This window comes from Monodelphis domestica, chromosome 7 (assembly GCF_027887165.1).
Source record: "Monodelphis domestica isolate mMonDom1 chromosome 7, mMonDom1.pri, whole genome shotgun sequence".
NCBI classification, from domain to species: Eukaryota; Metazoa; Chordata; class Mammalia; order Didelphimorphia; family Didelphidae; genus Monodelphis; species Monodelphis domestica.
In genome coordinates, this window is record NC_077233.1 from 10921656 (window position 1) to 10948501 (window position 26846).

The 26846-nt window shown below is 44.4% G+C and overlaps 1 protein-coding gene across 9 annotated transcripts in view; it reads right to left on the reverse strand.

Annotated features, from left to right (window-relative positions):
• Nucleotides 1–4615: 4615 nt before the first annotated feature.
• Nucleotides 4616–26846, reverse strand: part of ERC2 (ELKS/RAB6-interacting/CAST family member 2) — a 1021362-nt gene continuing 999131 nt past the window's right edge. For 8 of the 9 annotated variants that reach the window (XM_056804190.1, XM_056804183.1, XM_056804182.1 and 5 more), the window contains one exon: nucleotides 4616–7852. In XM_056804190.1, coding sequence (XP_056660168.1) covers nucleotides 7733–7852 — 120 coding nt within the window. In that variant the 3' untranslated portion in view covers nucleotides 4616–7732. The remainder of the gene's footprint in view (nucleotides 7853–26846) is intronic. The other variant, XM_056804186.1, reaches the window with a different exon arrangement.

Below are 26846 nucleotides of genomic sequence, written 5' to 3' on the forward strand. Positions count from 1 at the left end.
TCTACCATTTTCATTTGGTCCACATTTGGTGCTCTACATGTGAGATCTCTTTTTCTGTCTCCCATGTGACCAGATAGAGTAAAGGGAGACCATAACCTCCTTTGTTCTGGATACCAATCTTTCTTATGGAACCCAAGATTCTTCGTTGTCTAATATTATCTGATTGCATCGAGCTTGAATTCATGAAAACCCACCAGGGCTTCCAAATCAGTTTCTCGATATTTTTGTCTTCCCTATCCTTTCCTTTCACTATTCCCCGCCCTCCCTTACTCAACCAAACTCTAGGAGGAACATTCTATTCCTGTTGCTTCTGTTTTCTATATGTCACTCATTTCTTAGCCTTTGCCAACGTAGCTTCTGAGAGCATCATCACCTGAAGCTGCTGTCTTCAAGTTTTTTGATGAATCTCGTGTTCTAATCTCACTACTCAATCCGTTTCAGCTCATTTTCTCCATTTCACATTGCTTATCATCTTCTCTTCCTATTTTCTCTCTTTTCCTTTTTGATTGTTTCTTCTCTATCTCCTTTGCCACCTCATCTTTCATACTATGCCCACTAAGGTTCTTTCCTGGATATGGACTCCTTCTCCCATACACTCTCCCAGTGATTTGATCAGCTTCTTTTGGCTTAAGGATCATTGATCAGATTTAGGTATTCAGCCCCAGGATCTCCCCTGAGCTTCAGTCCTGAATCATCAATTGCCTATTGGATTTCTCAAACTGGATATCCCAGAGAAATTCTCAAACTCATGATTTCAAAATTTAATTTGTCATCTTTTCCTCCAACTTCCCTTCCAAAAGTCCCTATTTATGTTGATGGCAACCCATTTTTGCTAGTGGTTTGGTTTCATAATCTTGACATTATTTGGACTCCCCACCCGCCCTCACCTCACATATCAAATCGCTTGACAAATCTTGTGATTTCTACCTTCCCAGAATCTTTGCTCCTGAGCTCTTCCTTCTCTACATTTGCACAGCTATTATCTTGACTTGGGCCCCCATCACTTCTCACTGAGATCATTTCTACAGCCTCCTAATAGTCTCCTTGCTTTGAGTCTCTTACCACTCCAGTCCATCCTTCATACTGCTGCTGAAGACAGTTTTATTTTGTAGAGACTTGACCAAGGGTCTACCCTCCGTAATTGCCTCCAAGAGCTCCCTTTTGAGTGTAGGATGAGATGCAAACTGTTTTAAGCCTTTAAAGCCCTTCACAATGTGGTTCCTACCTATCTTCTCAGGCTCATTAGAGAGTGTTCTCCCTCCTGGATTCTGTAACTCAGCCACCTGGACTTCTTTCTGTCCCTAGATGTGATGGTCCATCTCCCTTCTCTACATCTATGCCTGGAATGCACTCCTCACTCATCTCTGCCTCACAGAATACCCCCCTTTCCCTACAAAATTCAACTAAGGCACTTCCTTCTATGTCATTCATTTCCAGATTGCTCCCAACAGTGTCTTCCATATAAAATTAGGTTGAAATCTATTACTTGGTGCTTATTCTGCCATTATCTATGCTCTACCTTTTTATTCACATGCTAGTTATCTCCTTGAAAATAACTTTAGCAATTATTTCATCTTTTGTCTGTGCGTCCTCGATGGCAAACACAGACATTTAATGAATGCTTGTTAACTGGATGATTGATCACTGTGCTCCTCCAGAGTCTTCCTTCCAGGCTGCCTCTCATCTATTGATGGATCCTCTGGTTTATCCAATTCCAGCTCCACCTGAGAGTATGATCATCCACTCCATAGCTCTCTAGATGGTCTTTGACTTGGTCAAATACTTGCCTGAAATCTAGGCATTCTATTTCTGTGCCCTTTTCCTTCGTTATCAGTTCAATGATCCTATCAAAAATGAAAATAAAGTTTGTGTTTGACAAGCTATTCTTAGAGAACCCATGATCCCTTGCAGGATTGCCATTTCCCTTTCTGTGTACTCACAAATGACCCTTTAATAATTATAGCTAGTGGTTCGGTAGTATGAAAGCCAGGCCTTAGACACTTCCTGGCTTTGTGACCCTGGGCAAGTCTCTTAACTCCCATTTCTGCCATGGAATACACTATTAGGTCTAAGAAAGAAGATAAGTTTTTTTAAATAATAGCTAGAAATTTTTGTGTTTTTCTTTGCTCCAATATAGCTTTTAAAAAGGGAATAAAACATGTAAGACCCAGTGGAATTGCTTGTCCACTACGGGAGGGGGGATGGAGACAACATGAATCATGTAACCTTGGGGGAAAAAGCAATAAAGATAAAATAAAAATAAAAAATATATAGCTAGCAATTATGGAGTATGTTAAAGTTTGCAAAGCACATTACATTATTATCTATATTCTCACCACAACTCTAAGAGATAGATGCTATCATAATCCCCAATTTATACATGAGGAAGCTGAGGCAGACAGATGTTAAGTGACTTGAACAGGGTCATTCTATTAGTAAGTGACCAAGGTCAAATTTGAACTCAGATCTTTGTATGTCCATGTCCAGAACTCTACCCACCACACCAATATTGTGAACCTGTTACAAAGCCAGGAATTGTTCACTTTGAAAATATGGGTAACCGTACTCTTGTGTCATAGAAATGACAAACAAGATGTTCAGGAAAAAACCTGGAAACTTGTATATGAAGCGATGCCCAGTGAAGTGAGCAGAACCAGGGGAACAGCCACAATGTACAACGATCAACCGTGAATGACAACTAGTACTGACAATGCAGGGATCCATTCTATTCCCAATTTCAGTGTATCTGTGTGTGTTTAGGATAATGCAGAGATCTGATCTTTGGTTTTAAAGGTTATAAGAAAGTCCCAGATGAGTAAACTCCTTCTATCAATGGAAGTTGCTCCTTTTCTACAAGTTGTAATCTTTAAGACTTGCTTATATAAATAAGAAGTGAAGTGACTTTTCTAAGGTCACGCAATCAGTATGAGCTAGAGGTTAACTCAAACTCAAGTCTTCCTAGCTTCAAGGGCTGCTCTCTATCCACTCCACTCCACCACCTCTGAGTATGTGTTTGCAAGGAGTAATTTGACTCCACACTTTGCCTGCATCTCATCCAATCTTAAGGGAAAACTTGATTTAGGTTGTATACAAAATAGAATTTCCTGATGGCAAAGGGATGTGCTCCTTGGAAGGTTAATGGGTCAGGAGTTAATTGGTTTGTTCACTGGGGGAAATAAGTCATTAGTAAATGATCACCCCAATTCTAACATTGTTAAGCTGTTGCCATTTGGGTGGATAACAATTATTCATATGCCACTGACTTTAGCTGGAAATGGGACCAATGGAATGCCATGGTTGGAATGACCTACTATGTAAACTTGCTTCTAGTGGGGCAGCAAGGTGGTCCAGTATTTAAGGAACTGAGCCTAAAGTCAGGAAGATCTGAGTTCAAATCTGGCCTCAGCTACTTACTAATTGTGTGACTCTAAATAAGTTATTTAATGACTATTTGCCTCAGTTTCCTCATCTGTAAAATGGAGATGCATCTGTTGTTAATTAATCAGTTCCCAGGATAACTTGTTGTTGGAAGAATCCAATGAGATAAAAATCGTAAAGCACATGGGACTTTAGCATAAGAAATGCTGTATAAATGTTAGTTATTGTTGTATGCCAAATAGTTCCTGCACCGTTGTTTTACGTAATGCTTTACTGCGTGCCAAGTCAATGAATGGTGTGAAAGAGAACATCTCTAAGCAAAGAGGGACTTCGTTCTCCACCGTTCTTGAAAGTATTTGAGAATGGAAAAGATAGTCTGCGGCCCCATCTCTTCTGGAGCAGGGAGATGAAAGCCCTTTTGGCTCCATGCTCTCCCTCCATAATGAAACCGGAATTGTGGTTGGATTGCCGGTGGGCATTCCCTTAGGTTTTCTTGCTTATAAAATTTTAATAATCTACCAATTAGGTAAGGACAGTAAATTGGGCCAGTCTTTCTAAGAAACAGGATGTGACTCCTTACAGGCTGTGGTTCCCTCACCTTCAAAGTGGTCAGGGCACATTTTTATAGTCATCATTTAGGATAAATTAAATATTGGTGCTTCAATGAAAGAAATGGGGTGATGTCATGTCCCCTGCAAGACCAGCTTTGCATCAGGGGACCCTTGGGTGCCAGGAGGTCAGATTCATAGAGAAAGACGAGGCACTTAAAACTAACAGACTGTGTTTTCCAACAACTGGGATAGGATGCAAACTCACTCCCCATTTTTTTTAATTCCTGCTGTGTACCCGGCTGTTTCAGGAAGTCTTATGAGGTAAGAAATTCCTGCCTCACAAAAGTTCTCTTTCTAAAAAAAAAAAATGGAACATAATGGAAAAGGCGACTCGCTTAGCAGGCAACACACAAAAGGGCTGCCTGTGCTGGGAATTTCATGCCTCATGGTTTGGGGTCAGTAAAGTACCCCAAAACCAAACGTCATTTCCATTCTATCCCTCCAATGGTGAATCGGGGTGAAGTTTGGTCTTTATCACTTCCCAAACTGGCTTCAACAGACAAGGCATTCCTTTGCCATCATGCCAAGGTCCCTTCCCATGAGAAGGCAAATCCTGGGCTGTAGTGGGGTCCCAGGGTAGCTCGAGCCTAGAACCCAACGTCTCTGCGTTGAAATGAATCACTCGCTTCCGAAAGAAATCAAGTTTATTTGATGGCTAGAAACAAGGCGGTCAGTACAGCACTTCTCATACAGGTCACAATGCTATGGATTCTACACACCTTGTACGTTACAGTTCTACAGGACGTCGAGTTACATGACTTCTCTAATACATGCCCGAGGGTAATTTCTGAGAATTCCTTAATTGGTTCATATCAAGGTCCTCAGCCACATGTCAGGGTCACAATCCACATGCCACTCACTTGAAGAAATTATCACAAGAAGCACTATCAAATGAGGGTCTGCAGGGAACCGAGAGCTGCCGACCCCTTGGCGCAGCACGTCACGTTCAAACAGCACTCCACACAACGACATCGCCGATATAGTGGATGTCGACATGTTGGCGCTCTTGTCATAAACACTGTTTAAAAAGGGGATGGAAACCCGCTTTCGAACACAAGTCAATGTGCATTTAACGTGCATACTGGAATACACAAAATTCCATAAATACAAAATCAAGACTGTCTAGAGAAATGGAAGAGGCTAAGAGTTGCAGGAAAAGGTGAATGATTTGACTTAATGTTAGCCAAAACATGTTCGTCTGTCTTTAACCTCAGTAAAACTCCGGGGGGAAACCTACTTGACTTTGCTCCAATCCAAGATCTTCCCATCATCACAGTGTTTCGTTTTGTTTGAAAAACCCAGAGTCTTTTGGTGATTTATGAAAACCCCCTCCCCCCGCCCCTCAGAACGTCCTAGAAGGTTACATGGAATGGGGAAAGGGACGATGCTCGACAAAATGGGACCTTTGGCGGGACAGAACTGGATCCGTCCCCATAAAGTTTGTTTTTGTAAATCAATAATACTCTTACCAACAGAAACAGGGTCAAAATACCCTTCCCAGACAAGAAATAAGTGTGACAAAATTGGCACATACGTAGAAAGAGCTAACTACAGATTTGTTCTGAGGACCCTATTTTCCCCTAGTATAGTTCCTATTTCAAGTATTCAGTTGCAAAGTGAAGGTAGAAACCTGATTGTAAGAGACACCAAGAGCTGCCCCTTGAAAGGACAGCACCGTGGGTAGAGGAGACACGTTTGCGGTCTGCGTTTATGGAAATACTTGCTACCTTGACAGAGAACTGGGCATTTTTTTTTTGCCTTCAGCAAAGATCTAGAATCCCTTTGATAGTTAAAGGACAAAATTTTTAAACATGAATGTCGTTGGATTACTTGAGTGATACATAAGCCTTACACCGTTCAAGATCCTTCCAAAGACAACAGCCCAACCTGGAAAGAGAAGCCTGTCTCCAGGAGGGGCTTCTAACCCATCGACAAGGATGGGAGAACGAAAATGCCCCCCTTGCCCCCGCCACCCCTCTGTTCCTCCACAACAAGGCTTCTGCCTTTTCAATTTCTCAATACCTCAGTAACTTACAAAGGATGCCAAGTGTTTTAATTGCCCCCAACAACCTTGCAGAAAGACCATTGACTAAAACCAGGGTGAGACTTCAGGCATATCAGTTTTTGAATCTGTTTCCATGGGAACAATTAAAAAAACAAGTATAATTATTAAGGCCACTCATGCTTAAATTCAATGTTTGTCCTTTAAAAGTTCCGATATGCATGTCCTACTCACATCCATGTGGAAAAATGTCTTTTCTTGACAAGAAAAATAGAATGGATCAATCTCACAGCTGATCTTTTGCACATGTTTCCCAGACTCTCTGGTGAGCTTTATGAAGTTGTTACAATCATTTTTTTCCCTCCCTTCCTCCAGTGTGAGTTTAACTCTCCCTGGTACCACATCACTATGTAAAGACCGGAAAATTTGGCCTTTTCTCCCTGGCATGTGCTTTAAATAATGACTACGATTCACGTATGTATTTTGTAGAGCTACAGACAGAGATGCAGCTTTGAAGACTGTTGCTCCTCCTCCTTGGGGTATTTTCTTTTGTTTTATTTGTTGAACATTTAAGATGCACTGGAATCCATGTTGGAGACTCATATTTTTTCCATCAAAATTCAAGAAAGAAAACAACAACAACAACAACAACAATAAGAAAAAAGCAGTCCTTCCTTTGTAGAAGGTCAAATGTGTACACTGTAGTCATGGCATTTTTTTATCTTGAAATATCCAGGAGTTCCAGCTTTTATATTAAAAAATTGATATGTAATTGGATGAGAAAAGTCTGAGGTCCCACCCTGGCCCATCTGGATGGATGGCACCAGATTTGTGTCAACAACACATGTGGGGACCCCTCATGCTTTTGTCATGCCTCAATACATGAACAGTGTAGACTAAATCAGGTGTGATGGGTTTTCAGATGCCCCATGCACTGTTAGAGACACACTACCACCATGTTTTCATCAGGTGAGTTCTTGCCAACTAGTCCAAATCACATGATTGTTTCCAAAAATTGATTTCATTTCCAACCTGGCCCAGAGCTAACTACTTGTTGGTGACAATATCGATATAGGATTATTTGAAGAACAGATTAAAGAAACAGAGGAGGGTAAAGGCTCATGTATTTTGTTTGTTTTTTGGCATTTGGGTTTCTTTGTTCAACAGCCCACATAGCTGGGAGATGAATAGTGCTGACACCATTCAATAACAGCTCATTTAGCCTGCCTGCCTGCCTTCCTTCCTTCCTTCCTTCCTTCCTTCCTTCCTTCCTTCCTTCCTTTCCTCTTCTCTCTCTCTCTCTCTCTCTCTCTCTCTCTCTCTCTCTCTCTCTCTCTCTCTCTCTCTCTCTCATGTATTTGAAATGACACTGTTGACCAAAGTGGCATAGTCATTGGAGATGAAGTTAAAGTTAGTATATCTAAACAGAAATTCTATCACATAATTAAACTTTGGTAGTATTAAAATTTATCAAATGGCATTGAAAAAATCCTAACTGAACTTTATTCAGAAATGAAAATTGGGCATGATGGTCACATGGGTAACCCTCAAGCTCCAAATCAAAATGTAAAAAATCACTCATTCACTATGAAAAATGAAGGCTCTGTCCTTTCCGTCCACTTCTAGTTCTCTGCTCTTGAACGGAATGGCCTCTGTAGGAGACAAGACGAGATAAGGCAGAACGTATCCAGTCGTTGGGTCTTACATTGGACAGCAAAAAGGAAACATTCATCTTCCATATCTATGACCCCCTCCATCGCGGCCATCGTGGGGGAGGAATGTGGGATCCGCTGTAATAGATTATCAGAGCGTTCTTGCGGGACAGTGTCTTCTTTCTCCATCCAGTTTCATTGTCGGATAACTGCAATGAGAAAACGTGACATTTAGTAGGAGAAATAACACCGTCATACTGACAAATGCAGTGACCTGCTCAGTGACAGACTTCTCGGGGGGGGATTGGAAAGTGTGGACGGCACATTGCTATTTTCCAGGAATGGAAATAGAGTCAGGAAGCAGTTCAGGAAAGCAGGTGGGAAATTAGCTGACACTGGAAAAAATGCTGAGGAAACTCTCTAAATCTAGAAGGCAACAATCTCCAAAAAGCATATCTTACAGATTCATGGAGAGAATATGAGTCCTAGACTTGGGATTTCCCTGTTATAGGAGAATCCGTCTAGCCATGCACGTTGGCCACTAGGATATGGCAGTTGATAGTCTTAGAAGGTTCCCTACTGATTAGATTCATAAATATTTAAAATGGCAGAGAGTTTACTCTTCAAAATTCTAATATTGACCAAGCAGAAGAAGGAAGTGAAATAAATGAGCCTTGAATGTGGACCTGGAGAAACTGAGTCTAAGTTCTTGCTTCAGCCAATAAATCAACCAACCAACCAACAAGCATTTCTTAGGTACTTCAAATGGATCAGGCACCATGAGGGTTGCCAGAAACACTGATACAGAAAAAGACATAGTACTTGCCCACAAGGGGCTTACATTCTACGTGCCAGCCATTTTTCCTCTGTGGATCAAAAATGAGAGGTTGTCCAGATTACCTATCGGAGCATTGGGTATACCAAAGTAGGAAACCATGAACACGTGAGCCTTCAGTCAGCACTAAGACACTTACTGGTGGTCACTCTATTAGGTGCCCACTCAGTGTCAGGCACCTTGCTAAGTGCAGCAGATTAAAAAACAGGTGGGGGAAGACAACGCATTCTCTAGAAGCTCACATCCTAATTGAAAAGCTGACATGTAAATGACTATGTACATCCTTGACATAAGCAGAGTATTTGCAAGGTAATCCAAGAAGGGACGTCACTCTGAGGAGCTGGGCAGGGATCGATGGACATTAACTTGGCCAGCCGACCTACCGATAGTGGGTGTATCTGCTGTCAAACATCCACATGAAAGAAATGGAAAGCTTCCAATTTCTGAGCATTTTTGGTAATGGGATCAAAGTACCCTGATGTTCTAGAGGGCACCTTAGAAAGGCCCCAGCACCGATGGGATTCATCTCTGTCCTTGCATCTCAGCACCTACCATACCTCGTACCTTGCACATTGGAGGAGATTTATCAATGTTTGCTGATTGTTTGGCATATCAATTCAATTCCTCCAGAGCTGGTGGGTTCTATGGGACTGTCCAGTGGGAGGGTGGGCTGGACAGGAAGTATGAAAGGAAGAAATACAGCAAGAGAACAGCCTCTTTCTGCCATCCAAACTCAGTGATGTTGAAAGCAGGTTTCTGCATACTCTAATCATTGCTGACTAATGAAAGTCCAGTGACTTTGGATGTCAGGGAAGTTGTGTGGAGCCATCATTAAACAGCCAATATGAAATACACACTTGGATGAACTCTGCTAATTCCGACTCTTAGGGAATGGGTGTAACCTCTCTGGTTAAGAAGCCTTGAATTCGGGGTGAGGGAGCAGGAGGCAATGACTTCTGCAGAACAGGAGAGTGAGGGAGTATTGAAAGCAGATCATGTTACTAATTCTGGCCCATAAAATCTTGGCAAACTTTTTCTTTAAGTGAAAATTCGAAGTCGGAGCAGGCCTTCTGTGTTGTGAGTTCTGCATAGCTTTCGTTCTTTTGTGCAAGAAAAGTATCTTAATCATCCTTTCAGAGGATTGACTGGAGCATTGAAGGATAGGACTGGATCTGTGATTTCATCTGCATAGGGAACTGTCAGATGAGAAAGTTCTTTCTACCAAGAGAGACAAGCGCCTTCTCTGCAACATCTACTGATGTATTGAAAGGCAAAGCAATCCAAAACAGCCCCGGCATTAAAAAATGGAGAATGGGTAGGAGAAAGAGAGAAGTTTGTTCGGAGGAGGGCATCACCACGATGAATTTCTACTCTCTTTTCTTGATGTTTTTCCAAGATAAAGTATCAGGGAGCAAGTATTTGTTCAGTTGTCAAACACACAAACACATAAAGATCTCAAATAACACAGGGCTGGAGATGAGAGGCTGCCAAGGCAAAAGCCAACCACTGGTAGCTTCACTGAGCAATCTACCTTTATCCCAAGGATCACACTGGCCAGAAGAAAGGCCACCCCAAACTGGTGACTCAGGGTCTAGGGTCAGAGGATCAAGGTCTTGGAGCTGGAGGGGACTTGAGAGGTTGTCTAATCCAAGCCCCTCATTTTAGAGAGGAAGAAACCAAGACCCAGAGAAGTCAACAGTCTTGTTCAACTTCAGATGTCCAGTAAGTGACAGAATTGGGATTCGATCCCTATTGGTCCAATTCCCCAAAACACAGGTTGGACAGCACCCCGCCACCTGTCCTAATTCAATCTATGTGTGACTTTTGATTTAGTATTTGAAGGGACCTTCGATGCCATCCAGGGAGCCGTCAATGAGCTGACAGTTATCAAGTACCTACTGCTTGCCAGCAAGTGCTTTGGGCACTGGAGATACAAATGCAGAGTAAAGCAAACACTACTCACTCGAGTCTAATGGGGGAGATCAGTCCAAAGAGAAGACTCAACAGAATTAATTAACGTACGTTATATGCACAGAATAAAGACAGTCACCCATGCAGGGCGTCTTTGATTTCTTCAGCTCCTTTCCTCCTCATATCCAATTGACTCTTAGATCTTGTCGTTTTTTTTAATCTACCTACCAGCCCCCATTCTAACACATCTGGCCACCATTCTACTTCAAGGTCTCCTTCCTTTTCACTTGTGCTCTTGAAAGGGCCTCCTTTTGGTCTCCCTGACTCAAGTTTTCCCCCTTTCCAATCCATCTTCCACACAGGTGCCAGAACAATTTCCCTAAAACCCAAGTTTGTCTCTCTCCGGCTCAGTAAATTCCAGAGGCTTCTCATGATCCTTAAAATCAAATTTTGAGAGTGCGTCAAGTCCTTCCCAACCTGGTCTCAAACCACGTTTCCAGCTTTAATTCATCTTCTTCTTCATGCACGCTAAAGTCTATACAAACTATCCTTCCAGCTGAACTTCAAAGACAGTATGGCATCTCCTATCTCCGTGCCTTTGCACTAGCTATGCCCTGTTGCCTGGAATTCCTTCTTCTTCACCTCTCTCTCTCAGATGCTATTGTTTCCTTTAAAGCAAGGCTGAATGCCCCTCTCTGCTGGTGTCTTTCCTGGCAATGCCTTCTACGTATTTGTATACCTTTTTACATACTTATATATGCACGCCATCTCCTCTGCTCAGACTGTAAACTCATCAAGGTCAGGGACTGTGTTTCCTTTTCTATTTATGTCTATAAGGCCCAGCCCAGGACCTGGAACACAGCAAGCAGTAAAGAGATTCTTGGTGATTCCTTAACTTTATTCAGTTCTCTTATTCTGCATGGTTAATGAGGCAAGTGAGGCACCAAAACGCAAAGTGACTTCAATTCGACCAGCATTTATTCAATTCCTTCTGGGCACAGAGATCCTGAGCTAACCACTGGGGATACAGAAGACAAAGAGACAACACTAGACTTCATATTCTAGTGGAAGGATACAACAAAGAAATAGGAGACCTACTTGGGAGGATTTGTGACTGGGGATGAGTTAATTCACTTTTGTGTGCCTCAGTTTCCTCATCTATAAAATGAGGGAGATGGGATGGGTAGTGTCCAATGGTCCCTTCCAGATCTCTAGGATTCCATGACTGCCATTTGAAGCCCAGATCTGTAAGTTGGGCCATGTTTTTAAATGTTCTGTGCCTCAGTTTCCTCATCTGAAAATGAGGTCATTGAGTTAGAAGGTTTCCAATGTCTCTTCCATTTCTCCATCTGTGATCCTCTGACCCAGGTTTTCCTCCCAGTTCTGCCATTTTTCCCTTGGTGACATTTGTTAAACAACAGGCTCAGTCATTTAAGCTCTCTAAACCTCAGTTTTCTCATCTGCAAAACGAGGGGGTTGGATGAGACGATTCCTGAGCCGGCTTTTAGTTCTAAATCTAAAACCCTATGATGAAACGGGAGACGCCAGCTAGTCCTCAAAGGAGGCTCATATATTTTTTATATGGGTTTGGTTGTCTAGTCTGACCAGGTGGTGTGAATTTCATTCCTTTTCTCGATCTTTTCCGACCACGATTTCAATTCATCCATCCAAAGACGTGGCTGGAGAAGTGGCTGTAGGGCAAGTTCCCTCGTTGAGGAGGCCACCAAAAGTGTGGCATCCCACGCATAGCCCATCTGATTGTTTTTTCTTGGGAATAAAGACACCTGCCCAAGGCTTGCTGTCTTCTCCAGCCCTCAGTGCCAGTTATAGCGGCTTGCAGAAACAGCCTGGGAGAAAGGGCCCTTTGGTAAACACAAAGGGGGTAGACGGGAAACTGTTTAATAACAGTAGTAAAAAGTGGGCTATTTTTGACATCTGGGTTAATGTCCATTATGTCCCATATGCTTTCCAAATGTGTGTAGCCTGCCCCCAGATACAAAAACAGATACCCATTCACAGAGGCAGCGGCGGCCAGCCCCCGCCTAACTGATTGCACATGGTGCCGACATGAACGCAGGCTGGCCACTGATAGGGTAATTAACAAAGGCCTGCCACAGGACGGACTGCTTATTCTGAGGAAATGGTGATTTTGCAAAGCTCTTCCATCAGGAGGCTTCAGGCAGAGGAAAACCCAATAGGGCCATTTCTGTTCTTAAAAAATCTCTAACCCTCCATCTGGGTTATTACTTAGCATCTTTTCAATGTGGCCTGAATGGATTTCCAGCCTCCTCATGAAGATTTATTTATTATTATTTTGATCAAAGTAGCAACAAATGATATTAAATCGTTTAATGTTCTTGTGAGGACCCGCCACCTTGAAGCCGTAATTCAAAAACATGAGTGGAAAGCAATCATTTTCCCCTCAAAGTGGTTGTCTCCCATTGGATGACACCCAAGAACATAAGTGTGATTCAATGGGTCCTGGAGGTTCTGGAGGGGCTTTGATTCAGCTCCCATGATGGGTGCCATGTCATATTTACCTTCCCTTGGAGGGAGATGGCAGTGAATAAGTTGTGTCTTATGGTTTTGTCGGTGGGGAAACTGAGTCAAAGAGAGGTCAAGGGATTTCCCCAGAGTCACCTAAGCAGTCATTACCAGAGCTGGGTTGGATACCCAAGTCATTTGGTTCTAGGCCCTCTGCTGCTCCTCTCCTAATGGGAGAGGTGCTAAGTCATACGCGCCCATGTAGCCAAGGAGTCATCATGAAGGCGGTTTGGCCATATCTAATTAAGCTGAGATGTCGTCTCTCCTAAAATTCAAACAAAGTCAGGAAGTCTGCATGGAGCAGTCCATGAGCTACCATTTAGGGCTGGTTCACTCCTTCTCTCTTCAAACACCCTCTAATGATATCTATCCATTCAGGCTGAGTGGAACATCCAGAGGCTATCCCAGTGGCCAGTTTCCACTCAACGTGGACCTCCTCACTGTCGCTCTAGACTCTTCTCCAGGCCAGTTGGCATGAGGTAGGACAGCCTGGTGTTTTGTTTTGTTTTTCCTTCCTCCATAGGAGAAGCTGATTTCCAGCCTGGATTCTGAAACCTATATGTGGGGGCATTTCTTTCAAATTAGACTGCACAAAAATGGGGTTGGGTGACATTTCCCCAAAAGAACCATCTTTAAGTGGAGAGATGACCTCCGAACCCTTGTTGCCCTGAAACCCTTTGTTCTCAGACACTGTCCAATGAGAATAACTACCAACTTCCTTGTCAATACAACTGCCTATGCGTGAATATGTGCAGATGAATATGCATGTGTATCCTATAGATTTCCTAGGATTTCATTAGGGTGGGGAACTCCCAGTGTGAGAAGCCCTTCCTCCTTTGTGCTTCTCTATGTTGAGTTGTTTAGGTCAGACTCATAGTCAGTCAATAAACATTTATTTCTTTTTTACTATGTGCTAGACACTGCTCTGAAGACTAGGGGAAGACATAAGACAGTCCCTGCCCTCAAGGAGCTCACTGCCGAATACAGAGACAACAGGCAAACCAGCTACAAGGATAAATGCATAAATAAACAGAGGGTCAGGGATTTGCCATGGCCACAGCTAGCATGTGTCACAGGCAATAACTACAAATGAGAGCTAGTGTAGAGAACATCATTTTAGAGGGAAAAAAAAAAACAGTAGCTCTGGGGTCACGTAACAAATAGAAAGATATTCTGGAAGCTCATGGCCAGAGTTATAAGCATTTATTAATAAAAAGGAGAAAGAAAAAGAAAGAAACAGAGACAGAGACGGAGACAGAGATGGAGACAGAGACAGAGACAGAGACAGAGACAGAGACAGAGACAGAGACAGAGATGGAGACAGAGACAGAGATGGAGACAGAGATGGAGACAGAAACAGAGATGGAGACAGAGACAGAGACAGAGATGGAGAGAGAGATGGAGACAGAAACAGAGATGGAGACAGAGGCAGAGAGATTTTCTTTAGGGTAAGGTCAGGTCCCCGATTTCAGCCTAGTGTGCTGTGTTGCTCTTTGCCAAGCACCAGCTCAGGATGTCAATATACTCAAGAGCAGAAGTAAAGAGATGGAGAGAACTTCCTGCCTGGGTTTAAAGTTCTTCCTAGCCCACTCCCTTCCCCCATCATGCCGGTGTGTTGGCTTTCTGCTGGCTCTTCCCCCTTCCCTAGGGATACCCACAGTGACACTGGCTCTGCCACGAAGTCACCCACCCTAATTGTTGACTCTCACATTGATACCAGGGCTTAGAATCTGTGCTCAGGATCAACATTCCCTAAATAATTTCCTTCATACCATCAGAAGACCTGGATTCAAATCCCTCCTTCACAACATCAGAAGACCTAGATTCAAATCCCTCCTTCACATAGTCAGAAGACCTGGATTCAAATCCCTCCTTCACATAGTCAGAAGACCTGGATTCAAATCCCTCCTTCACATAGTCAGAAGACCTGGATTCAAATCCCCACTCTGCCACTTTCTATCTGTGTGAAGTCGCTTACTGGTCTTAGCAAAATGAGCAGGATGATTGCTGAAGACCCTTCAAGCTCCTGAGACCCATGAGCCGATAACCTGAAGAGAGTTAACCTCCTCGGGGCTCATTTTCCTTCTAGGTACAATATGGGAGTAAGACTTGATGGCCTCTAAGGAAGCTTTTAGCTCTACATTTACCAGCCTGTGTCCATTGCCTGAGATTTCATATGCATGTGTAAGGAATCGTCCCATGACCACCCCTTATAGAATGAATGTATGTGTGTGTGAGAGAGAGAACTTACTATACAGGCAGTGTCGGTATAATCCTATACACACATGTATTCATACATGAACAGAAAGACGACACATGTTTCACAGTCTCCCCATTTGCCAGGCATCACTGATGGACGGACCTCCATTGTCTCTCCATCTGCTGGCATCTAGACACACACAAGTTCATAGGATTGATCTCATGAAGTCAGTCTCTGCCTGCTTGGGCGATGCCGGCTACCCTCCCCTGCCTTACCCCATTGGCTCTGCCAATTTAAAAGTCCCGGGAAAAGGGTACAACTGACTAAGGCGACTAAGGAAAACGTAAGAGCTTTATCAGCCTCGAACCAGAGCCTCCACCACACTGAGATGCCAAGACAGCCAAGACACTTGCCGAGTTAAGTGAAAAGGTAAAAAGCTCGTTTAAATTTATAGCATTCCTTTGGTGTCCCTCTAGGAGTTTGGCCAAGAGCCAGGGTTCCTTGTTAAAAATTTGTTAAACGTGTTTGGCATTAATGCAAACACAGAGTGCTCATTTGTTACGAGCTCTATCGGAATGCATTCATTGAAGGCAATGAAGTCGTTACTAGAAAAGAAAAAAAATGTTCATTAAGTCCATTTAAAAAATACAATGATGTATGCAGCACATAGCAATGGCGCCCCAGTGGCTATATAAATATCTGACAGAATGACCACAAGTTGTGTTTGGTTTGAAACTGGAATCTTTGAAAGAGAACCAACAGAACAAAAACGGGTTTTGTTTGTTGTCAAAACTGATGTTAGCCTTTCTTGTTTGGAACCGCTCAGAATCCCCCGACGGAGCTGGCCCGAACGCTCCCGCCGTCTCCCATCAGTGAAACCCACCCGGTAAGACCGCGCTCGGGAATGGCCCGGGTTCACCTGGGAGGAGGGGCCGCCCTCCGGAGCTCTGACATCCAAGAAGGGAGGTTGAGTCAACAAACACCCACACGCACACCCACACACCCACACACGCACACACAAGCTTTCTCCAGGAAAGCGAAGCGCGGATGTTCTCCGAATCTCTTCAGCAGCTGGGATCCCTGGTGGACTTGTAATTGTCGGATACTATTGGGTTACACCGGGAGGCAAAACATTCGGCTTTAATCACGGGCAAATGGAAGTCTCGAAACAAAGATCGCCAGCCTTGTTTACCCAAGGCCAACCTTGACGGCCAGCTGTCCTGCTTCCAGCTTCCATTGTCCCCTGTCTGAGGGCGAGTCCGTTCTCCAGCGCAGCAGAAGCACTCTGGAAGGTCGGCTCTTGTAGATCCGGCCAGGGGCCGTGCGGATGGCATAACAGGGCACAGATGACAAAGAGTGCTTATCAGCTTTGCCAGCGACCCACCCTGCCTCCAGGAATGACCTGCTCAGGGCCACCTTCTCCAAAAGGTTTATATCATAATAGATAATAATGAGAACAAGAATATTCTCAAAACCACCCCCAGTGGCAGCCCTCATTGCCTCCATTTTATAGATGAGGACACTGAGGCAGACATGAGGTTAAGCCATGTGGTCAGGATCTCACAGGTGGTGAGTGCCCGAGGAAGAATTTGAACCCAGGTCTTTCTGGTTTCTGGCCTCGCCCGCATTGTGCTACCCAGCTGTCAATATTTATGTTTAAAAAAAAAAGGTCAGCCACAAGGTGCCTAGAGCTAGAATGTGCCAGTGAAAGAAAGCTAGACCTGAAGCACAAATTGGATCAGAGTCTTCATTAGGAAGGAGAATCAGAGGCTTGTGAGCACAAACGCTTCACTTTACAGATGAGGAAATGGAGGGCCACTGAAGTGAAGTGAACTCGCCTCACAGAGAATAAGTATCAGAGGCAGCATTTGAACCCAGGTCTTCAGAGCCCATTCTTTTTCCACTCATTGACTGGAAATCAGAAGGGAGACTTCAGACAGTTATCTAATCCAACCACTTCAATTCCCAGAGAAGGAAACCAAGGCTTAGGGACAATAAGATCCTAAGAAAACTGGGAAGGGGCTCAGAGGCATCTAATCCAGCCTCCATGTTACAGGGGAGGAAATGAAGGTACAAGACGGTCAAGAGATTTGCCTGGATGGCCCACAGCCTTCGGACTCCCACAGTGACCCAGAAGGAGAATTCTCTCTTAGCTGGCAGCAGAAGCCAGTGCCACCCACTCCCAAGTCTACCTCTCACTAAAGAAACTTCTTGGGCCATTTTCCTTTTGCGAGTTCAACATCCCATAATGATTTGGCCTGGAAGAAACCAAACACGGTCCCTGACGTTCTGTTGACTTGGGGGAATGATAAAAATATTTCTAAAAATGTGGCTTTGCTTTGGGGCTCAGAGGAGTGCGGACGACAGCCATGACCCCAAAGAGAAATGCCACGCTCTGTCCTCCTGGTAGGCTCCAGGGAGGCCTTGGCCAGGGCAGCTTAAAGAGCCGGAAAGAGGCCTAGGAAAGCCCAGATAACGCAGGTAATTGGGCAGCTGGGATTCTGGTGGCAAAGGTCCCCCCCCACCCCCCAAATCTCTCAATGGCAGGAATTAGCCCATGAGGTCGGAAGGAGCCCTTCCCTCTCACTCTGGTGGAATGCCATTTACTCTCAGGCTTGGGGCTAATTAGGGGGTCTTTTTTTGAAGATCAAGGTTTTGTGAGCTCGCTGCTCCTTAATAATATGGTTGGCCTGTCTGCCACCTGGGACCAGGCAAGAACTCACTGCCTTTCTCCCTCCTAACAACAGGCACTGCCTTAGGCCAGTACAAGCGCAGGCAGGAAAGCCGGGATGCTGCCTCTCAAGCAGCTTAACCTCTTGGCTGCCAAGGCCCTCCAAGCAGACTTGGGTTGCAGCTCTGCCGAGGAATGCGTGGCGGGAAGATGGTGCACCCAGCAGTCATGGGATCCCAGCGGGGGCACTGAACACAGGGGACGTTTGGCACTTGCTAAGTTCCAGAGACAGATTTCTAGGTTCAGAAGCTCAGAGATCACCTCGCTAAAGTGGAAAGGGCCTTTGGAAGCAAAGTTTACAGACAAAGAAACTCAGAGACAGTCACTCAAGATCATAGGAGCATAGATCTGGAGAAGGGGCTATGGAAGATCTCCATGGCAACCCCCAGTCATCTAACATCCTACGGCTGAGGCTCAGAGAGGGTAAAGGACAGGCAAAATCTGAACCTGCCTCCTTGGACTCCAAATTCACTCTTCTCCTCTTTCATCACTGTCTCTGAGGACTAGAGCTTGCTTTCCTATATGGGGGAGAGCCTTCTCAGGAGAGTTCTCCAGTTGGACAGCCCATTTATTGCTCATTGCTTTGCTTCAGGTTTGGGAAATCTTGGAGCACTTCTGTGAGGAAGGGAGGGAGGGAGGGAGGGAGGGAGGGAGGGAGGAAGGAAGGAAGGAAGGAAGGAAGGAAGGAAGGAAGGAAGGAAGGAAGGAAGGAAGGAAGGAAGGAAGGAAGGAAGGAAGGAAGGAAGGAAGGAAGGAAGGAAGGAAGGAAGGAAGGAAGGAAGGAAGGAAGGAAGGAAGGAAGGAAGGAAGGAAGGAAAGAAGGCTCAATCAGCTCCTCATCTTGGATGTAGGGATATGTGCTTGTCTATAAGCTTCCCATGGGGCCTTGTGGCTGGGAGACAGCTGTTGCAATCCATAAGACACAGCATTAGGCACCTCGAGGAGCAAGACAGGGAAGCTGCAAAGCATACAAGCCACAGCAGCTGGGGGAGAACACAAACAGGGAGGGATTGACATGAGCCCTCTGCCTTGTTGACACACGCTGGCCCTGGCCGGCTGTGGTCAACAAGCCCATTACAGTCCCCAATGTGGCCACAGAAAACTCAGTGAGCTCCTGTTCCATTTCTAAATGTGGGGTGCAGGCTGGCCCTGAGGTCTGACCCAAAAGAGCCAACCCAATGTGCCATAAACACTGTTGCCATTGTCTGAGAGGCAAAATCCATTTTTAAACTACTTATTTTGGGCAGCTGGGCCCCGGGTGGAGTCTTGCATTTGATTAACTATAGGCTAATTTCAATGGGGTGCTAACTTCTTTTTCCTTCTCTGGACAAAGGAACCCCCATTCCTCCAATCCCCTTCCCCAAGATCTTTTGAACGGAGAAATGGCTAAAGAAAGTAAGCAGGAATCTGTAGCCATTGCATGGTCAGTCCCTTCGGAGGATCCTGGGGGTACTGGAGTCCCTGGACCTCAGCCTTCTGGGAAGAAAAAAATAAAGTATGCAAATTCCACCTCTTTTCAGTGGAACAAGTGGAGTGTGAAATGAGATTGAAAAGAACACACACAGAGGCCACTGGGATGGAACCTGTGAGTTTCAGACAGAAATGTAATTTGTATTTATGGAATTAAATGAGATTCACAATCATATATGATCCTGAAGAGATTGATTTTTTAAAATGCTGAAGTAGCTTTAAAAAAGCATAATTTGGAGCAAAAAGTCATTCTGGTGCAGATTTCTCATTTTTCTTACTAGGAAACTGAGGCCCAGTGAAGTTAAGGGATTTACTTTGGGTAAGGGAAGTAATCGATCAACAACGAGCAAAATTTGAACCCAGATCTGCTGACCTCTTTCCATCTTGGGTGCTTTTTAATAAAAGAGTGTGCGTATGCCTATACACATGTATTTATGTATAAACATATATGGATATATTTGTTGTTGTTGCTTCAACCCCATGCTGGTGTCTCCCAATTTCTTAGTTAAGGATCAAAGTGCTCGTGCTTTCCCAAGCCCTGGCCCCACGAATTCCTTAATTAAGATGATTAGCACCCTTTAACTCTCCTGTCAGATCATTTGCATTTCAATCTCCACACTGGGCAGTATTTGGTTTTTGATGAATCGCTGCTAAGTAGGAAGGGGAGAAATATGTCTGAAACATTCTTCCCAGCTGTCAACTTTCTTCCTTTTAAACAGGTCCAGAGCATCTTGTTTTCCGGGTGATTCCAAAGTCATATATTTTGTGCTGGAGAGTCCACTGGAGGAATTCTGTCGAGAAGCCCCGAGCCATATATCTTAACATCATAATTTCATTGAGGAGGAATGCAATGATTTATCATTTATCATTCTGCGATGGAGCGAGCTATCTAGAGGATTTCAATTGCCTGTTTCTAGGCCACTGATGGGATATTCACATGTCCTACCGACTTGGAGTTTGCTTTCTTAGCTGGAGAGAGCCTGGATGCTAAACAGATTACCCAGCGAGGTTTTATCATTATGGACAAAGCATCACCCCACTGCTTGACTGAACTGATATTAAATTGAAGCCTCCCCAAATGAGAGCTTGGTCCTTTGTTCCTGTGCTACTCCCCCAACTCCATTCGTCTTCTGGAAGAGTTTGGATTGGGTCCTACCACTTGTTGCCTTCTGGCCAAGGACTTCCTTCTTCCCCAGCCAATCTCAGCAGGGCCCAGGGCTAGCTGGATCTAGCTGGAATGGAGTTGTGTCATCCTCATCTAGCCTTGGGGGGTTTTCATCTAAAATGAAGGTCCATTCCATCTCGCCCCCATCCAATATAGGCAGAAACCTGTGTAGTCAACCCCAGCCTGGCCAATGGCATTCAGTTAAAAAATGTCTAGCTCTTCTAGACTTTTATGACTAGAGGCTATATAATATCTTGGCTTATGGGTATATACTCATGCTCTCTCTCTCTGTCTCTCTCTGTCTCTCTCTGTCTCTCTCTCTCTCTCTCTCTCTCTCTCTCTCTCTCTCTCCCTCTCCCTCTCCCTCCTTCCCTCTCTCTCTCTCTCTCTCTCCCTCCTTCCCTCTCTCTCTCTGTCTCTCTCTCTGTCTCTCTCTCTCTCTCTCTCTCACTCTCTCTCTCTCTCTCTCACCATCTACTCCCATTCCACTGCCTTTAAGATTTGGAGTTGAACGACCTGGTTTTAAATCATGCCCCCATCCCTTACTAGCCAAGTGACCTCTGACAATTCACCTGACTGTTCTCCACCTCTCTTTCCTCAACTGTAAATTAAAGATTTGGACGAGATCATCTCAAAAAAGTGCTTTCCAGCTCTATATTTCGGAGATAGTTTTGCTTAATGAATAGAAAGTGCAGAGTCAGATTTCAACTTGTGGACGAGGAAACAATTTTCATCAGTACATCAATCAATGGACATTAATTGAACTCTTACCATGGACTAATCACTGATGATAAAAAGATAGAAGTCAAACAGCCCTGATTTCCAGAGCTTACATGGCTGATAGAACTAATTGTTCTCATGAGCTCCTTCAGCCAGGAGCAGTCTTCATCTGCTTGCATAGACATCTCTTTAACTGACTGATGGATTTGTGGCCTCTTGGATCTCTTCAGCCTGGTTTAGCCCAACTGCTCTAGCTTCCTGGAACCATAGGTGAATGTTGGGTGAAAGGTGGATCCCAAAGGTAGATGAACAGTCCTGGGAATGGCTCTCTACAAGCCCTTCTCTCAAAGGTACTAATCCCCCCCAACACTCAATACTTCCTCCTTTCTTTAAGGTCCCCGTCAGTTCCCAATTTTGTTATCTTATCCTATCAAGCTAGATGGTCCTCAGTGGGACTCATCAAAACTAAGTTTAACAAAGTTAACATTGAGGATGCTTCTTCCCAGAGGCTGATGGTAATATCTGCCAGGTGAGGTGTAAGTTTCCAATTCAGATGATGAAGAGCCCTTAAAGGGGATGTTCTTCATCTACTTCTGTCCCGTAACATTTTGAAAATTGAAAAGGGGGAATGTATCTACATAATATGAAAACTCATCACATGTTCTTCTATTAAGATGCAAATGATCTGTGGAGAGACAATAGTGAATGGAAGAACAGTCGGAGAGGCTGAAAGACCTGGAATGTGTCCCACCTCAAACCCACCTCAAATGAGGAGGAGTCTGACTCTAATTTAACTTTTCACTGTCCCCAATAGATCTAGGGATCCAATAAGACAAGGAAGAGGTACCAATCTGTATGGGTGGGTGGAGATTCCACACTAGTTCTTCCCCACACTGATAGAAAGAACTTCAGTCTAGCAGGATGGATGGATCACTTGGAAATAACCAAGTGGTTATGGACAAGTATTGCCAGAGATGGGCAGACATGGAGGAATTGAAATCAGCATCAGGGAAACAAGGCTCCAGCCAGGAGATCACAGAGAAATCTGAGGATGGGATAGATTCTTTCTTGAAATAATAGGACCCAATCATCCAATGAGGTCTCTGTGAGACTCATTGTTGTTTGTTGGTGTGGGGGATAAAGGGCTGACTTGGGAGTCATGAATGACTGAATGAGTGAAAAAAAGAAAGAAAAAGTATTTATGAAGCACTTAGAATATGTCAGTAAAGTACTAAGTGACTAAGTTTACAGAGAGAAAAACTCTCCTTGTTCTTACAGAGCACTCACTCTAACAAGGGCAGATGAGGCATCAAGGAAGTCATGGTAAAAGTTATGAGAAGACCTGGGTTCTACTCCTGCCTCAGACCTATCCTGCCTGTGTGTCCCTGGGAAAGTCACTTAACTTTTCTGAGCTCTAAGCAACTCATGAAGATACCAAGTCACAGAGAAAATGTTGGCATGTTGAGGTAGGGAAAATTTATAACCTGAAGCCTCTTAGAGTGAGGAGATCACAGGTTCCCTATTTTTATTTTTTAAAGGTTTTTTAAAAAATATTTTTATTATTAGCTACACACCCAGGAATTAGCGAGCACTTGGAAACTGAAAAGGAATTATCCTCATCAAAGCAATAACAAATCTCACTTATTCTGTCCTTCAATGTTTGCAAAGCATTTTACACATATCATTTCATCTGATCCTCATTGCAACCCTGACCCTGGGAGGCAGGTGATATTATCATACCCATTTGACATATGAGGGAACTGAGGCTGAGGGGTTAAGGAACCAATCCCAAGATCATGCAGCTCCTGAGGCAGGCTCTGAACTCAGATCATTCTGACTCCAAGTCCAACAGCCTATCCACTTTCCTCCTAGCTGCACTGTGATCTGTGGGGGACTTCTAGGTCCAGATCCAGGTCCTAGTTGTGTATGCTCAGGATATCTTAGGGCTCCCATTGGACTCTAAGAAGGTATGATAGTCTTAGGGCTCCATTGGTGGGAAGGATATTTCTTCTCCTTGAGGTCCTTCTGCAGGCATGGGAACCTCTCTGCCCAGCATCCTTATGGGAGAAGCTCTTGGAATTTCTTTTCCCTTCCCTTTAGCTCTTTGCTGAGCATTCAAGGCTCCTTTCCTGTGACAGGTACACACCTAGATGGGAAGCCTCAGGAAGAACCTTTAAGTCGTCCTGGTTTAAACCACCAGAAGGAGTAGTTGCTGCACATTTCCGTGAGGTAAGGCCCCCGTTGGATCTGTGAAGGCAGGAGAGATTTCCTGACTTGCTCAGGAACAGGGGCCAAAAAAATGATATATCTCACATTCTTTCACAGCTTGTTTTGGCCAAATAGAGAAGGAGAAAGAAGTTACAATTTTTATTCTTCGGCAAACTGAAATATTAAATCACACAGCAACCCAGTCAGAGCCAAAGGAAGCCATCACGATGGAAATTAAATAGAGGAGATCTGGTAGTCAGGTCTGGGGGTGCTGCAGGCCTAAATAAGCAGAAGGTCTATAAAAAGGGTGTCATGGAGAACGTCTTAGCTCTGGAGTCAGAACACCTAGGTTTGAATCCACCTTTTGCTACTGGATTTCTTCCTCTCAAAAATGAAGAGAAGAGACTAGAGGACATCACAAAATCAGAGCAGACAGGAACTCTGAGACTTTCCTTTTAAAGAGGAGGAAGTCGAAATTCAGGGGGGATGAGTGATGTGCTCAGTCATACAGCTAAGAAGTAGTCAGAGGAGAGATTTGAATCCAGATCTTTCCATGCCCAAGTCTCTACAATACATGGTTTCTACAAGTCCTGCATATTCTCTGGGTCCTATTTCCCTTATATATAAAGTGGGGGGGGGGGGCAAGAATAACAATCCTCTCTGTAAGTAGGATGCTCAGAGTTATAAGTGAGATCACATTTCTAAAGCATTTTGCAGTCCCTAATGTGCTATAGAAGGGTCATTATTATTGTTGTTGTTGTCACTCTCTCAGGGCTATCCTAATTTGAAAGCTTGTGAGCGGTAGGGGACAAAAAGGAAGAAAGGAAACCCCTCCAAGGCAGAGGAAGGATTAGACGGCGCAGCATCCTCCTTTTTTGGTCACAGTCAAGGATCAAGCATGATGGGGAAGAAATCATTTCTTTTAAAGCTCTGGGCAAGAGCCCTTTACATTTCATGTCAATCCGGAGCCAATTTAATAACCATTGTGGGTCCATTGTGGCTGAGGAGCACGTCTGGGCCTCCTCAGTGAATCAGAACAGCAAAATGATTATTGGCATGCTGAGAAGGACAAAAGATTGACTCCCAGAGCTTGGGGGACTATTTTCCCCAAACAAACGCACATTAAAAAGCAAAGAAACCCTTAACTTCTCTCCCAGAGATTCCATAAGATCATAAATTTTGGAACAATCTAATCTCCAAGAGGATGCATGTGAGAGTGGAATGAGAGCTGGCCTTGGAACTAGGACAACCTGGGTTTTCTGGGAATGGGAAAAATATGCCTCAGCTATGGGAGATTGGGCAAGGCACTGAAACACAGTAATAATGACGATGATGATAAAAAGATGAAGATGATGACTAGTACTTCCATAGCACTTTGAAGTTATCTATTCTGAGCCCCCCCAAAACCTTATTCTTGTAGATTCAGTTTCCCACTTTTTATAGATGAGTAAACTAAGGCTGGGATAGCAGGACCTATCCCAAGATGAACACATATGCTCAAGGTCACACAGCTAAGTAGCTGAGGCAGGATTTGAACTCGGTTTTTCTTGATTCTGAGTCTAGCACTTTGTCCGCTGGTTATCCAAGTGCCTGTCACCATGCTTAGACAAATCATTAAGATTATCAGTTGCAGAGAAGGTGTCAAGCTGCTAACATGATGGAGTCCCATTCCCACGGATTCAGAAGAAGCAATGTTGCCAAACAGATGCATGGTCGGCAATAAATTCTAGTGATGAGATAGTATGGCGCATGGATTCCAATCCATTTTCCTTGTCAAGAGCATTCATGTGAAGATCAACTGAGATACCCTTTGTAAAGAGCTCAGTCCAGTGCCTGGAACATAGTCGTTTCTTAATAAATGCTGCTCCCTTCTTCTTTTGTAAAGGGCATCATTCATGAAGGATCTACCTAGGAAAGGGGCTGGGTCTGTCTGGTAACCAAGATGGAGGGATCCTCTTAGCGTTACTTAGGGATATGTTTTTGATTTGGACTTTTGTTTCTTTTTTCCTTCTTCTACTTCTCCAAGTTCCCAAGCTGAGCATCTGTCCAGGGTCTTCTTAGACAAATGTGTTCAAGGAAAGGTTGGGTGAATGGGAGATTTCCTCTAGGGGTGTGCCTATGTCATGCCCAGATCTGGCCAGGTCACTCTCTTGGCCAAGAAGCTTCTGGAGCTCTCTCTGGCTTAAGAATCAAATAAAAACTCCTCCACTTGGCTTTTCAATCCCTTGAGGATCTGGCTCCAACTTGGCCTTTCTGACTACTCTTATCTCCCTCCCTTTCCTACCTTCTCTCTTCCCCCTCTCAAACGGTTGATTTCCACTTTCCAGTGTGTGACATTCTGACTCTTCCTGCTGTTCTCCCTCTTCCCTGACGTCCTTTGGAAAGTCATTCCTTTCAGGAGTCACCTCGAGCTTCAGCTTCCACCCAAGTTCTTTTCTCAACTCTCCACCCAATGGATCTATTTTCGGCTTACTTATCCATATCCAGATAGCATCTACCTCCTAGGATTATTGTGGGAAGCAAATCAAAAGATATGTGGGGATGGGGGTGGGGGATCTCTACACACACACATTTACACATATACACGCCAACCCATCATTGGCCAAAAAACACAGCTGTTTTTCCGGGCATCTATTTCTTTGTGACTACAGGAACCTGCATGTCTAGCCACAGAATGTTACCTCCTTATAGACACATAGAGTGCATTCCAAACCTCACGGTCCTCTACAATGCTATCTCTGTCCTCATCACCTTCTTCACCTTCATCATCATTGATCGCCACTGTCCCCCAGTGCTCCACAAATGATTGATGCTAGAACTGAATGGCCTCGTATTCCCCTAAGGACTCACTGTGCCACCAACACCCCAAAGCCTTGCTAAACTAGAGCATCCCAGAGGCAAGGCCAAGGTGAACCCAGCTGCTCGGGACCGGCTAAGGCAGAGGCCTTGGCCCTGGACATCCCTCAAGGCCATCTGCCCTGATGCCTTTCACATGGCACCACAGCATAGACAATGCAAGCAGGTCACTCTAGTGTGTGTGTGTGTGTGTGTGTGTGTGTGTGTGTGTGTTTCCCAAAAGGGTGGGAAGGGAATTCGTGAAGGAGGGAGTGAAAGTCAATATTTGTCCTCCGAGAACTGTTTTGTTTGGAGCTTAAGGGCCCCAACAGGTTCCCTCAGATATGTCTCTTCATGTGGTCTTGAGCTCATGAGGTCACCTTGTCCCGAGGAAACCTCTGAAGATGAGAACAAATGAAGCGTACAAACAATCTGCCTGGGGTGTCCCATGCAGGAAGTGGAGGGGGTCCCAGCCCTTGCACCCCGGCCCAGCACAATAAGGTGGCTTGTCCAGCTCTCCAGGCTGTGCATCTTCCCAGTAGCTCAGACAAAGCGGCCCCCAGGCCTTCCTTTGTCCCCATCAG